Source organism: Haemaphysalis longicornis, unplaced genomic scaffold (assembly GCF_048455015.1).
Source record: "Haemaphysalis longicornis isolate Haplotype H1 unplaced genomic scaffold, Haemaphysalis longicornis Haplotype H1 scaffold_4, whole genome shotgun sequence".
In the NCBI taxonomy this organism is placed as follows: domain Eukaryota; kingdom Metazoa; phylum Arthropoda; class Arachnida; order Ixodida; family Ixodidae; genus Haemaphysalis; species Haemaphysalis longicornis.
The window spans coordinates 62990368-63006162 of NW_027526361.1; the positions used below are offsets into that span (position 1 = coordinate 62990368).

General features: G+C 48.2%; 1 protein-coding gene across 1 annotated transcript in view; it reads right to left on the minus strand.

Moving 5' to 3' along the window:
• The window catches only part of LOC144179771 (uncharacterized), a 78970-nt gene that overhangs the window by 2546 nt on the left and 60629 nt on the right, over positions 1-15795 (minus strand). Inside the window, exons 6-9 of the mRNA XM_077708210.1 lie at positions 8527-8828; positions 6737-6915; positions 3770-3987; positions 1164-1437 (exon numbers count right to left, since the gene is read on the minus strand). Of these exons, the coding sequence (XP_077564336.1) occupies positions 1164-1437; positions 3770-3987; positions 6737-6915; positions 8527-8828 (973 nt within the window). The remainder of the gene's footprint in view (positions 1-1163; positions 1438-3769; positions 3988-6736; positions 6916-8526; positions 8829-15795) is intronic.

Here is a 15795-nt window from a genome sequence, read left to right on the forward strand (position 1 = left end):
CGGCTCAATGCGCATGCCTTGTTCCGCCTTTAGAATCCCGCATCACGGCGTTTTTCACACCCCATTCGCGCACCGTGCCAACCGTGCTTTGCGCACCCGTCTGGGTGGTCACGTATTCTCGCTTTAGTAGCAGCCTTAATCTGTCATCACTGCTTTTGTTGTCCACCAGTATAGGTATTTCATCGCCGTCTTTCCTATACCATCTTTTTCCGCCTACTCGGTCCTGCACTCGCTGCGCACTCCATTTTACAACGCATACAAGCGGTGACAAAACGCGTCAAGACGACGTGCGACTGACGGACCGGATGGAGAAGAGCGCGTGCCGCACATCAACTTGACCGCTCTCTAGCGCGATGCTCACAGCGCAGAAACGGACCGCGGACAGAGACGGACAACAAACAGGCGTTTGTTTTGTTGTCCTTTTCTCTTTCCTTGGTCCGATCTTGCGCTGTGAGCATCGTGGCATACTAACTAGCCGATACCCGCACGCTTGGCCGGCAGCGGCACGATCGCAGCGCCGCCACGGCCAATGCCGTCGCGCCTCTCAGCTGACGTCACTTCTCTCCGCACGCGGTGCGTCACTCTGGCTGCGTTCCGATTCGCGGATGGCTTGGTAGACAGCTTACAAAGTAGTCTAACTAGATGTCCAAAGTAATAAAATTAAAACGGCGCCGCCATCCTAAACGCAACACCAACGCAGACGACAGCCTCGTAGCCGACACGTTGAGTAACGCAAGCTGCAGGTTTCGTAAATAATATTTTTGTTATTACTAACATTAAATGATTTAAAAACTAAACAAAAGCATTCTCACAACTAGTAAATTCTACTAAATATTTTAATGAAATAACAAGTTAATTTGTCACATTATTAGTATACAAAAATGTGGCGCTGGCGTCACTTGGTAGTTTAGACAGGAAGGTATAGCCTGCATCCTTGCTGACTTCGATGCTGTCTCTTCGAAGCAGTCTTCGTTGACTGCTTCATTCGAATGAAGCCGTCTAAAGGAGCCGTCTAAAGGAGAAACGAAGCCGTCTAAAGGAGAAATTGGAACGCACCCTCTCTTTTATCCTGTCGCTCTCGGTCAGCGGATCGACGGCGAAATTCTTGGCCTAAGTTCTCTGCTCACGCAACAGAAAGATCTTCCGTATGCCTTATCACTCACTTGTGCGGCGCCCACGATGATCGCGCTGTCCGGTGCCGACAGACTCGTCCCCGCTGCAGCGAAGATGTCGTGCGTATAAAACAGCATGACCACGATGCCCGAGAACTGCTGCAGGAATAGTGCGGCCAGCGTGTACAGGAACGGCTTGTAGACGCCAGGCAGCGACAGTTGCGCCAGTGTCAGAGACGACTTGGCACCGGCCATGGCAGCTACGCCCTGTCGCATGGCATTGAACTCCTCGGTGACGTCTTGGCCTCGGTAGAACTGGAGGGCGCTGTCACATCGTGAGCAATACGGTGGACTGTGCTGATCCAGTGTTCGTTTACGAAAAACGCTTGGGCGAGCTCCGCCAACTCCGTGCTTCATTTTGCAAGATTCGTGATGCCACAAAATATAGTGCGGGAAAGCAAGTGCGGAACACTATCTGTCACGCCAGTGGTAACGTGATAATATGCAGATCATTTTCAGGGGTGTGGAAAAACCTTCCAGACGTGAAAGGTAGGTGCCGCTTTTGTCTCAAGCGTGTTAGCTCTGTGTTAGGCCGGGTTCAGACTGTTGCCGCACTGTCGTAATAACTTTAAAGAGACGTCATTTCACGTCTCAGCCAACCGAACTGCGTGACATGCCGTTTTTTTATGTCCACAGATCACGATATGGCTTCTGCGTTTGAAGTCGGAACATAACCTTAGTCATGCACAGGTTGGTTAAAACATTACGAAGCGTGCGTAAAAGGTTTATATAGATCTAAGCTGATGTCAGCGGCATAACACCCGACCCGGGCAATTTTCTCTGGTAGTAAAAGGGAGCGTTGACCGGCTTCATATCTGTGAACAGGGGGGCTTAGGTTAAAGACAACAGATAAGCCAGCAGCTGTATATTGAGCCCAGTATTTCTGTATAGGTATGCCGGCCGCTGTCTTGTCGGTGCAGCGAACTACATACTGACAGGTCAGCTGATCAAGTATTCGGAGTCTAATTGCCGGAGTGGCGCGACGTTAACCATAAAAACGCGTTGCTGCCAACTAAACTGAATAAATAAGTAATATTAGCTGCATACGCATCTGCGTATTAATAACTTGGTGATGAGTACGAAGCTATAGCGGAAAATTTTGTAAGCCTTAAAAAACGGGTCACGCAATAGGATAGTGAGGTACGATCCCAAACACAGCACGAGACGGGCGTAATGAATAGTTCCTTGATTTTAGACTAGGCAGGTTTGAAAAACGAAAGAACCAAAACGTGCGACTTTCACCATCTCCCTTCCCGTTGTAAGTACTTCCCGCTCCTGGGCGCGGCTGCAGAGCCGTTCACCTCTCCACTTGCCGCAGACCCCGGACACTTCGTTAAAGCTTTCGTTGCGACTCCCCGGACTTGCACCATAATTTCTCTAAACACTATGTTGATGATGAAAGATTTATCGCGCAGCTTGCCGCAACGAAAAGCACGGCATTTTTAAGGTCTCGTTATATTACTCCAATCATTGCGATGCAGGCTCAAGTGGATTTAGAAAATTATGCAAAAAGGAAAACAGACCGGCAGTATATATTTGGGCGAATACCGTTTCTTGGCAAGCCGTTACGGCGCCTTGAACGAATATACTATCGGGCAAGACAAACGAGCACATAACTCCCTAATTGCTCTGCAAATGCATCTCGGTGGGAGGTCTGTTGGGGAAGTACTGGTTCATTATTATTTAAGCAAACATGATGTCTACCATGATTGATGGTGCGCTTAACTCCCACGATTAACTCCAAGTTTGTTTAAGTGTGGAACTATTGGAGGCCTCTTGAAGTTTTCGAACGGTATTGTTTAGACATATTTAGCGCCAGCCAAAACGGTTGACGCCGAATCTCCGCCAAGTGGCCTAGTTTAGTCTTCATGCTCGTATCCATACGTCAATATTGTAGGAGGAGGGAATATAGAGGGAAAGAATATCTAGGGAATGAGAATACGGGATAAGGAGATGGGGGGTGAAATAGGGAGAGGGGAGATGGGAGCAGGGCAAGGAGGATGTTGGATAAGGAGGGGAGGAAAAGGAAAGAAAAGGCCCGGGGAGATAGCAGGATGGAAGCGGCATTGAGAGAGGAATGGGGAAAGGAGGCGGGAAGGGGGCCAGGGGCAAGTTTGGGGAACGAGAAGGGGAGAATATAGGGAAAGGGAAGTGTAGCGCAGGGAACAGAGGGGAGGGTAATGGGAGGGGGAATGCCATTCCCCCTTCCTTACTCTAGGATTGAGAGCGGTGGGAAGTAAGGGGAGAATGGGAGGAGGAAGAGCGTGAAGGCCTAAGCTATAAAGGGGGATCTTATTTCGCAGGCGTGGCATATGAAGATCGTCTGTCGCCGCCATTTGTAGCGCGGCGAGCAGATCCGCGGCCAGTTTCCTTTTGTCTTTGATTCATCCTAACTGCCGTATATCCCTCGATTATAAGCGCTTCCTTTTTTTTTTTTTCGAACCATTGATGCTCAAAGCGGGGATAAGTGCTTAGATTCGAGCAAATTAACGTTAAAAATGTAAACTTTTTGAGACATTCTTTTTGCTAAGTAGACAAGTTTCCAGACTGGGATCGAGAAAATACGGTACTTTTGACGACAACACGTTTTTCCTCACCTGAGCGCTGACTCCTCACGGCCCATCTGCAGAAGCCAGCGGGGCGAACCAGCGAGCGTGGGCAAGATGGCTGCCATGGCCACTGCCGGAACGATGCACGCAGCGGCCAAAATGTTGTAGTGTAGCCACTTGCCCATCACGTATGCAGCGAGTATACCGAACGTGATGGCCATCGTGCACACCGTGTCCAATAGGCCCCGCATATTCTTCGGACTCACCTAGGGAAACAAAGGAATGAATACGTGGGGACGGAGACGCACCTCTGGACGTCTCTGTAAGCTAACGGAAGGATAGTGCGAAGCCCTGTGCATGTTCATTAACAAACTAAGGTAAAGGCATTAACCGATTAACCGATGTAAATAACAGCCAATGCTGCCCTCAATTAGAATATCTACTGCGCTGCCATTCCTGCTCCAGGTAGAGAGAGAAAAGATAACAATTTATTCGAGCAAAAAATGGTGGTGGTTGAGCCGTCACTCGGTGGGGTGGGTTAAAGCAAATTTACACCTATGTTTGCACGTGCATTTCGTAGCGAGCTTCGTAACAAGTGTTTTGATTACTCTGAAATTTCTGCTGAAATAAAGGAGGTTACGTGTGCGTTTGCGCGGGAATTTTATGACCTGCTTTCCTATATAGATGTAGATATCACTAATTCCTTACCTCGGTGGTAACGTTCATTATTTTCAAAATGGGTGCGGTTAATTGCACTACAAGAAGAACGTTATGGATATGCAAGGCATTCAGGCAAGCATAATTCTAATTAGTTCGCTGTGCTCGTGCCTGGAGTATGTCGAACTTTGAGCTTGTTGGTAATTCTGACAAAGGCATTTCGAGTGGATGAGTTTCTGCACCGGCAGTGTAGATCCTAAAATACGCTATTGAACAGGAGGGGCAGCAATATAGTTGGTGTTTGTCAACGGACGAACCTAGCCTTGCCATGTGTGCAGGCAATGGCACTGCCCGATATCAGCACTTTTTAACCCTATTCGCGACAAATTACCGAGACTCAAATATGCTTGCGTCCTTCAAACCTGCAGGACTAGGCGCAAGATGTCTCTTCTGGCTCTTCAGTGTCCGTCAGGGAATATGACGCTCTTCATAAAAAAAATCATGCACCCCTCCGTGTAACGACGACGGTGGCTAAAGGCGAAGCTTTCTCGTGACGGATCCTTTGGTTGTCGTCTGACTTTGGACTGCGTTTCGACCGCGTCGAAATGGAGCAATCGCCGGCTTCATAACGCCAGGGACCCAGGTTCGATTCCGGCCACTAAAGCGTATCTGAAAGCAAAGCTTTACTACTTTCGTCCAGCGGTTTCGCGGAGGATGCGTAAGTTAACCTTTTGACGGGAGACACACGGTCGGCGACACACCCCTCGAAGCGCATCGCGTGATTCTCCGGGCCCGCTGTCGGCGCTGCGCACAAGGCCCAATTTTAAGTCGTTCTGCTAGCTGATCGACAGCCGACCAAACCCGCAGCCTCCCACGCATGCGCCACTGGGGCGTCTCGGGCGATGTGCACCATCTTGCGCCGCGTTCGCCGTGAAAGAGAATGGAAGCGAGGCCGGGCCTCCTCGCGTGAGCGTTGCACGGGACCGAACGGCTTTGAGCCGTGGTCGGCAACACAGCTGCATCAAGGGTTAACCAAGAGAAACCAAGACTCAACCAGACTAAGCCAAGCTTTTGCTTTGCATATCTAACGTTAGCTGAGCTAAGCCGCTTGAATTTTTTTTTCGTTCACTTCACCAACGATCATTCGTCATCGTCGTCAGAGAAAATTAGTTTCCCTGCAGGGCATTTTCGCGTTACAGACGCCAGCAGCGAGAACATTAAAGCTTCGCTTTAAAATATGGTTTAAGAGGATGGTAAGCTGGGCGAGTTGGTACGAATTCATTTCTGCTTTAACGGTGCAACTTGGACGAGGACGAAGCGAAGAAGCACCCGTGTCGTCTTCCTCGCTTCGTCCTCGTCCAAGTTGCGCGGTTAAAGCAGAAATGAAGTCCTTCAAAACGGCACGCGGGGTGGCTCTCTTTCGAATGTCTTCAAATAAACATGACTGCTCCGCCGCAGGCTCTCGGTAGTCCATGAAAAGAGTTTGACGTCACGTGTTACGACACGTTAGATACAGGAATGATTAAATAAGGTTTACATTATGACGTCACGCCTGTATTCGTGCCTAATTCGTCTGCATGCGGAACAGCAATGACGCATCCGCCATTTTTATTTATTTGATAACGGAAGGTTGGTATAATGCCAAATGGATCCAAAATGCTCCGTAGTGGTCAACTCAAAAATGCGTCGTTCGTCTGGAGCCACTTGCAAAAACCGAGTATAGTTTTACACTCGTCAATGTTAAGTTTAAAGGGGTCATGCAGACAAAATAAAAGTTTATTTTATTCGAAAGATTTAGTGTTTTATAGTGCCCTCAGCGCTTGTCCGCCAGCAAACGATGCTTTATTCAGTGAGAAATTAAACACTTTAAGCCAAAATTTCAATTCTCCCGCTAAATTGTTGTTTTCGTTGATTGTAGGATTTTACCGCGCCGACGCAGCGCAGGCGATGAGGCGCGCCGTAGTGGAGGGCTCCGGATTAATTTTGACCACCTGGGGATCTTTAACGTGCGCCGAAATCTCGTACACACGGGCGTTTTTGCTTTTCGCCTCCATCAGAAAAGCAGCCGCCGCGGCCGGGAATCGAACCCGCGACCTGTGCTCAGCAGCGCAACGCCTTAGCCACTGAGCCACCGCGGCGGGTTGTGTGTTTTCGTGACGTAGACAATAACTTATCCAGAGCAAGGCCTTAAAACTAAAGCTGGCCTGCTGACTTGGAGATATACAAACTAGGCCTTAGTTTCTTATCCTGCACACAGGCACAGGGAAGGTGGGGAAAAGAGGTAAAGTGGCAAGAGGACGGTGTAGAGAGAGAGAGCGGGGGGAGTGATCGTCGCGGCTGCCTTGCCGCAGAACTCACTTCCGAGACGAAGACGGGCACCGTGAGTGCCACAGCTCCCGTCGCCACTCCGGTCAGGGTTCGGCCCAGCAAGAGCGGCCAGGGTGCGCTTCCTGCGGCTATCAGGACCCATCCCGCGGTGTGCACGGCTGCGGTCGCCAGCAGCGGGTACCGTCGGCCCAGGTACCGGATCGACTGTCCTAGAAAAAATGGCTTGCTGTCGTAGAGAGCTTTTACCTCCCAACGGTTTCATCGCCGTGGGCAAGAACAATCTCCGTGGGCAAAAACGCCAAGGCCTAAGAAGCCGAGCGCATGCGTCAGGTTAATGAGTCATACAGCATAGAGCCCAGAATTCGTGTAAGGAAAGCAAAAACAAGCATCGATGATAAGGATTATGGATGATAAGCCGCCTGGGAACAATGGGTGCCCCATATCATGTGTTCCTGGTAAAGATTATGTTTGCAGATTATCTTTGAAAGTTAGGCAGGACTAGTTCCACTAAATAGAGCAGTTCTGGCCCAAGACGCCGAGCGCATGCGTCAAGCAGGACCCAGAATTTGCCGCATCTTTGGACACACTTCTGCTGCTGAAATGCGGTTACACGCGTTATCTTTGATTCGCATTCGGAACGACGCCAGTCGCGCGCAGACGCAGACCAGGGAGGACAAGCTAAGCCTAGCAGAGTTGAACGACTAAACCGCATAAATAACCAAATGGCGGCGCCCATGAACCGTCGCAGTGCAAACAAATGCCACGTAATGCGAACTGACCAATGATTATAACGGCGGCACGGAACAATAGGAGAAAGGAGTGCCGATACTCTGTACTCATCTAGTGACACTAGCCGAGCGCACGCGACAAGCCCGCCGATAAGACGATAAACGTTTCATACTCTCCACCATCACCATTTGTAGTGGCGACCAATTTCTCAGGTATTTCTGAACAGGACACTGAAGGTAACTGTTGCATTACTTGTGCAGAACAAAGTCTGAATACCCTAGGCCATCTTGCAGGTACGCGATTAGAGCTTCTGTAGCCCATAAAGCACGTTTGGGGGGTATTGGAGGGGAATGGAGAAGGCCAGAAGGAGTGTGGAAGGTGAAGGATCGGAGCAGGGAAGAGTGTGGGAATGAAATAGTAGGATTGAGACATAGGTGCTAAATGGAGGAGGAGGAAGAAGAGGAAGAGGAGAGGATCAGAGGGGCAGTAAATGGGAGAATGAAAACAGGTTCAGCGGAGGAGCCGTTAGGTGGCCGGAGGGGCATAAATACTAACGTCTCCCGGCGTCATTTGCAGCGAATCAATCACACGAGGCTATTTTTTTCTTCTAGGGGAACATAAAACCGTTGCTGTCAGCGCTTCATCGACGCCCGCGAGATTTAAGATATTAGACACTGCGAGAGGCTAATGTGAACCAAACTAATGTGAACCAAACACATAGTCTCTTTATTCTCATGGCCTCAAACAAATCGCTTCACCCTTTTTCGTCTTGACTATACTCTTTTTACGAATTGTATTAGTAGCTTGTTTTGGAGCGGACGTCAAATCCATGCAACTTTAGTTTTTAGAAACTCGACCATTATTTGCATCAAGCACGGTATGAGAAGCGCCTTAAATGACGACAATTTGCGATGAAGCCTCTAGATAACATACGCGGCGCAGGCACAGCATGAGGGTTCTTTTGCATGATGATGGATTGCGCCACAGCATAAGCGCGTCGTAACCGTGATTGTGCAAATCAACCTTCGGGAAAAGTACAAGCACGGGTCAGAAAAACAAGGGAGAAGTCCACGCCGTGCGTACAAGCCTACCGCCTGTGAGGCCGCCGACGAGCGCGCCGATGTTGAGAAGAGATCCGAACCAGCTGCTCTGGTCTGCAGTGAAGTGCAGCCGCTGGCGCATGTCGGGAAGCGCTGGGGAGGAGTAGCCCACGGAGAGGCCGTACGACATGGCCCCCAGAGTCGCCGCCAGCTCGGCCAGCCACAGGTGGCGGCGGCCCTTTGAGTCGTCGTCGTTGCACGAGATACTAGCAAGCAGCCGTCGTGGCTGCTGGGAGGCCATTGTCCCGCGTCCGGAGCGAGCCGACGGCCGTTGTCGCCTCGGCTCTTTTATTCACGCATGTCGCTGCACAACGGGAACCACAAGCACGGAATTTGCTGCAGAGATGTTTGTCAACAACGTAGCCTTATCTCTGCAAGTGGTTAAAAAATGAGATTCACCACAGGAGTTCTCAGGAGACACGAGTCATATGCACACTCACTGTCTCGTTTGAGAGTGTGTGCGTATGATATGACCAGTAGAATCTTGTTTCCGCATGGCTCACCTGACAGTGAGGCGTCCTGGGACTAAGCGAATGAGAGAGAGAGAGAGAGAGAGAGAGAAAGTAAAACTTCTTTATTCAGCAGAGCCTTATGGGAGTAGAGCCTTCTAAACGCTAACTGGCGTTCCCTAATCACAAGGCTAAGCTTCACAGAACTTCTCAAAGCCAGCAGACTGATTCCCGTTCACGCCAATTCATTTTTGCCGTGTTCCACTGCTCGCGCCATCTGCTGGAACCTTTTGTTAGTTTTCAACTTGAAACACTGCCACGAGAAGGCGCCATGAGCACTTTTAGGTTTTCACGGCGTGTTTTTTTTATTTGCTATTCCAAGAATCAAGCAGCCATGCTTTTTTAAAATAAAATAACATATTGCAAATATCACTTACGTTTGATGTATCGCCTCAATTATGCCTAGTATTTCCTTGTTGCTCAACAATGTCGACAAGTACAAAAATTGCCACAAATTAAAGTCATTTAGAAAATTATAAAAGCTCTCCCTGTACAAACGTCTCGTTCAAGCATTCTTTTAACTTGCTGCATGTGTCCTTGGCCTCGCTGGGCTATACCCCTCCACATCGCTCGACCGCGTTACCACGTTTCGTCCCATGAAAGCGTCGACCAAGAATAGCTTCGCTGTTAAAAGGCCAGGTTGACACTGTCAACTAGCCTGAAGGCGGAAATAAATGTGCGGGGAACGACGCGTTTACGCTGCGTTTTCCCGCCGTCAGGCCCTGGAATGGGGCTCAGCATGTGCGACAAACGTAATAGGTATTTTACGATCGCCAATTGCGGTCACCACTCGGGGTAGGCACCGAGAACGAGTTCACATAGGAAAGCAAGGAGGAGTGCTTTTCGAATGCTAAGAAAGAAAGGGGATAAAATCCGCGCCCGGCTGGTGAGTGAACCCGCAACCTCCAGTTCAGATTATGCGTCGAATGCCTTACCAGTTCGTCTGCAGGGGCTGCTGTATTTTTGGCCACTTTCTGGGGTACTCACTCAAATGAAATTATCCTACGCTAGGGAGTGGCTGCCAGCTAGGACTCTGACAGCTCGGGGTGAGGCGAACTGTCCTTTTAACTTCTGGCCAGTAAGCATCTACATGATTAAAGATCAGCGCGAAAAAAAAAAAAAAACGCGGCGCAAGAAAGAACGACAAGTAGAAAGGACAGCGCTGCTTTTCCTTTTTTTGTGCTGTGTTTTTCCCGCGGTGATCTTTAATCATGAGCGTCCAGCCACTAGCCCAAATGACAGTCCTCTTGAGCATCTACAGCCTGTCAACAGCAGTCTGCAGGCGGGAAACCTTACGCCGCAAATGGCATCAAAACTTCCATATATTTATGTAGTTTAATATAATTAGGAATGAGGGGCGCGTTGAATCAATTCAGAAAGAAAAGTCAATAGTCCAGGAGTTCAGGACACCAAGGGAAAGCACGGGTAATGTAGAGTGGCTGCTTTTCGAATGGAGGTAACTATTTGGGCGTGTGCCGAGTAATCCATGAATGAATGAATTTTTTTATTTATTTATTTGTCTATATATCGCGATACCCACAACGCCATTACTGGCATCAATGAATTACTTACATAGTGCGCAAGCAATGGGAGAGATCAACACAAGAAACCCGTCCGCGTACTCTGATTCCTGTGGATGTGCTCTACCAAAGAAATGGCACACACCCACAGTAGCGCAAACCCGGCGTGGTGTAGTGGGTAGCGTTTGATAAGCAGGAGTGTATGCTGCTTTCACAGGATATTCCTTGATTGGCAACGGCAAACCATGTGTCATTTCTTCTTTCTTTCTTTATTTTGTTTTGAAAAAAGGGGGGGGGGGGTGCTACAAACGACACCCATTAGATGAGGTCGCGTGTTCGGCAAGCATTCACATTCAACTATCGTTTGCTATTTACTCTTAGTTACAAGTGTGTAGCAGAACACACAAATTGCGCGATTTCTTTCCATGCAGGTCGAATTGACGCGTGGCTTAATTAGAGTGCAGTCGAACCACGTTAAAACGATGTAGTATAGGGGCATTAAGTTAGCTCGTTATATCCGACATTCGTTATAACAGTAGAGGTTAAAATTGGATCTAATAAATTGGCAATCTGGCTCGCGCAGCAATCCCAGATAAAAAACGCATTGTACTAGGCTTCGAACCCATTATAAACGAGGGAGTCCTTATCTTTCTCCTTGTGGCATTTCAAACTAGGCTGTGTCTAGAGTGCCGTCCAACGGTATTATAAGCACTCCACTATATCGACATCCACCGGCGTTTTGTGACAAAATTGGCGCCTATGGCACTACATCGCTCTAGATAACGTAAAGCCAGGCTACCTAACTTAAATATAACATAAGATAACCTAACGCACACAAAGAAATAATTTAAAACACCAAAAGTAACCTAACGCATAAAAATTATAGTTCAATTTTATGACGAAAAAAAAAAAAAACCCAAGACAAGAGCCGGTCTCGAACCACCGTCCTTCGGATCAATAAGACGGATCCTCTACACTACAACGACAGACGCTTCGGCCGGTGCTAGCCTAGCTTTAAATGTTCGAATGTCGTCGGACGGCACTCTAGACACTGCGTTCAAACTAAACAGTCCGGAACGTGAGAACGTGAAATTACAACACAACAAAGTTCGTTCGACAAAACGGGCCGGCCTTCTTATTTACTTGAGGAGGATGTGGCCTACGCTTGGCGGATTTTCACAGTCTGAGCGGACTGTTTTCACAGTGTCGCGCAATAAAGGGCCTTAAGCTACCAAAAAAACGGTTGTTTTGTATCACTTTTTTAAAAACTTTCCTTTTATTATGCTAGCTGTCGAGTTTTGAGCCTCGCGGGAACCTAATATTTCTTCGTTATAGCCGATATCGCGCGGCTCTCTAGGTTTCTGTTTCGCTATAAAAAGAATAGGTGCTATTGAAATGAAGCGTGACCAAACAAACTTCGTAGTTAGTTCGATATATCCGATAATTCGCTATGTCAGTGTTCGCTATAACGAGACTCGATTGTAACAAAGTTTGGAAATGTGGCTTTCCAAAAGTACCGATAACGCGCCATTAGTTGACCTCCACGAACAGCACTCTTCAATTATGCGTGTTTTGGTTGATATTTTCGTGTTCCCATTTCATTTGCTCATGACTGTGCAATCGCCTGGCTCGCAGACAGGGCCGCATTATCGGAATTGCGTATACGTGCCTGAATACCTCGCAGCGACTGTGAGCGCAATTCAACTATAGTATAGTACTTTATTCTCTTGCCGTTGTTTCCTTCCCATACGCGTCGCGTTTTTCGAAGTTGCCTCGTCTAAAAGGGAGCTTGCGTGCACGCCCTGTGACGACTCTTACGAGGAATGAGTTTTCATCCTCGTCGCTCCAACAGCAGCTGTCGCAATATACGCACCTGCACGTATACACACATTTCGCGCACTGAGTGCCAAGTTTTGACTTCCTGGCTGGTTTATGGCGTTTCTTTATGACGCAGCGTCTGCGGCCCTCTACGGACCTTTGTTATACGCAGTCCCGTAGATCCGAAAATGCCTGCCTTTTTATGGTAAAGCGTTATTCATTTGTTAGCTCGTCAGGATGAACAAAAGAGGCTAGATCACGTTCTCCATTAAGGAGACAAGCTCACGCGTACAATTGTCGCTGAGAGTGCACAGTATGAAAGTATAGAAATTTTGATTCCCCCAGTTTTTGTTAAGCTGATCTAGTACTCGTGCGACTGCATGCGACGAGGGCATGCCTTAATATCGCACCGGCCCACTTTCTTGGACCGTGGCGTTGTCAAGCTGACGGACGATAGCGATAAAAGCTCTTTTGAACTTTTATCTTTTTTCCGCGGCTATATTCTCTTTGTTTTTTCTATTATCTCCTCCTGTTTTCCTCCAGTTATCTTTTGCCACCCCATAATTTATTGCATCTTGTCTGTTTCTTTTTTTTTCTTCCCTCGTATTTGTTTGATTGCTTGTAGGGTTTTACGCGCCGACGCAAAGCAGGCGATGAGGCGCGCCGTAATGGAGGGCTCCGGATTAATTCCGACCTTTAACGTGCGCCGAAAGGTCGAACGCACGGGCGTTCTTGCTTTTCGCCTCCATCAGAAAAGTGGCCGCCACGGCTGGGAATCGAACCCGCGTCCTCGTGCTCGGCAGCACAGCGCCTTAGCCACTGAGCCCCCACGTCGGGTCTTCTCGCGTATTTACATTCACCCCCATAGTTGTGCTGACGTCTTCAGTGCTTGTTAAAGCTTTCTCTCTTCCTCTCTTGAGAAACGCTGGAAAATAACACCGTTGTTTTAATTCAAGTGCGACGTCATATTGACTGTCACGAAAACAAATCAAAAGTACCACACCTAGTTATAACAAGCTGCGATGTATCTGCACAAAGTAGAGGGTGGTCAATGACACGCTGTAGGCAGGAGTGGCGCTGATGTGCTACTGACCTAGTCGAAGTCGTGAGAGCCGTGTAGCTGGCGTCCAGGTGAAGTGGCTACTCGCACTACAGCGACTGACTATGTCTTAATTCCGTCCGCAGAGGTTAACATAGACCAACACATTCATTGCTTCCTGGAAGGCCATTGTCGGCATGATCAGGCTGGCCCAATTTAACATGCGTTGGCTACTGATCACAGTTTCAGAGGACTGATTGTCTGTTTAACCTCAAATCACAATTTCCGTAGATTACGGCATGACAGGTGCCTCAGCCGAACAAAGGCAGCGCGCACGCACGTGCGCTAGTTCTCCCGAGCAAAGGAATGTTTCGTATTAAAAGCAAATCATGGAATGCCCGCACTCTGCACCCCTACCTCCCTGACTGACCCCCACCCCCTTCCCGTGAGCAATGGGAGAGGTTGCTGACCAGCTCCGACCGTGAAGATCAACCTATGCTGGTGGACCGGGCGGTGACGGCGGCGTCCTCTCGCGGCCTCCTGGACATAGGAGGCTGACCACACCCCCTTTTCTTACCCATTTGCTATATAATGAACGTTTGTTCATCATTATCGGAAAACATTTCTGCCTATAATTTTCTTAGCTTGATGAGCGCCAGGAATTTACACCCTTATTTTCTCCATGCCTGCTTGACTGCAAGCATGTCGTTAGCTTCACGGTGGCTTAGTTATTTTTTATCGCATGAAGTTTGCTTTTTGCAGAGTGGGAAGGTCTGAAGCGATCCAAAGCAGCGCGCATGCGTGTCTCGTCTTTTCGTTTGCTGTATGCTCGCTTACTCATTTAATGCATTACAGATGCCACTGTCACTTTTCAGATAAGCAGTTATTACATTTAGCTTAGTTTCGTCTTCTGTGTATTCCCCAGTCTGCTTTGTTTCGTGTCGTCCCTTCAGGGTGGCGTAAATGCCGCGAATTCAATCCTTCAATTGCAGCTTTTCATTATATATATTAGTGCGAAAACATTATGTGCGCCTAAGGCGACAAACTCGGCTTTGGAAGCAGCAGATACCCTGTCGAAAAATACGGCAAGAATTTTTTTGTAACTTGTCGTATTTTTGCGTGTCGTACTGTCTTCTTGTCGTATTCTTGTCATGTAGTGATTCTGATGCTCTATCGTGTGTGGTATTCCTGTCCCGATTTTGATGTTCCGTTGTGCCGAATTCCTGTCTTGTGGTGATCCTGATGTTCCATCAGTAGTTGCACATGGTTTGAATGTCATTGCCCATTGTGAAGAGTAGCGTAAATGGCAGTTCTGTTGTGACTACAGAAATGTTTGTCGTTGAGGAAACTGACTGTGTCGTTACGACAGAAATGTGTGCCGTAACAACAGATGGCTTTGTCGTAACGACGGGACTTCTGTTGTCACAACAAAGCTTTTTGTCGTGCGACAGGAATTCTTGTTAGGTTTTTGCGGTATTCCTGTTGTAAGTTTAGACTGACCCAAAATTCAACGGTACTTCAACTACACACACTCACACGAAAAGAACCGAGGCAGGAATGGCGCGTGCTTGGTCTGCCAACAGAGCCCCGGGAGTCGTGATGGAAGCAGCTTCTACGTCGGGAGTGTGTTCTATTTCTGCATGGGCAAAGTGCGGCTGTCCACGTAAGCACGCCAACAAGGTTGATGCAGAGCTGGAACGAGCGAAACGATGGCAGCTTGCTGCTACTCCGGGATGCCTGAATGCTTTTCCTAGTCAGTACAGCCAGCCGTCATCTGAGTTTGCTATGGGGGTTCTATCACAGCATAAACGTACCTAAAGCATGCAAAATCACCCGAACAGAAATAAATAACAGCCAAAACGGGCTTACATTGGTTAAAGACCACGGCGTTAAAAAATATTCAACAGAAATAGCCACCGACTTAAAAGGGCCAAACCCACAAAAACGTACAAGAAGCAGTAGCTGAAACGGACCAAAAGGCAACGAAAATACCCAAAATTCCATTTATAATGCATAAAGATGTCATAAATAGATTATATGCGTGATAAAAAATGTTAATGTTCAAATATGGCAAACCCTTGAAAATGAAAATGAAAAATGCGGTAACGGGATTAGAACCCGGGTTAGGATGTTTGCTTCGCAGGAGCGGAACTACTACACTACGAGAGCAAGCGGTTTTTTCAGCGGTTAAATTGAGTGCCACAAGCGCGTGGACATAGCTTCAAACATGCCCCTATAGATGGCGCCATGCGTTGCTTGGCTGTGCTGACTAGGAACCGTCTATACGCTGCCGCGTGCTCATTGAGCGTAATAGGAGCAGAACCGCACCACCGCACTCCCAAGGCTCGCGCAGCTGTTACGCTCAGCGAACAGC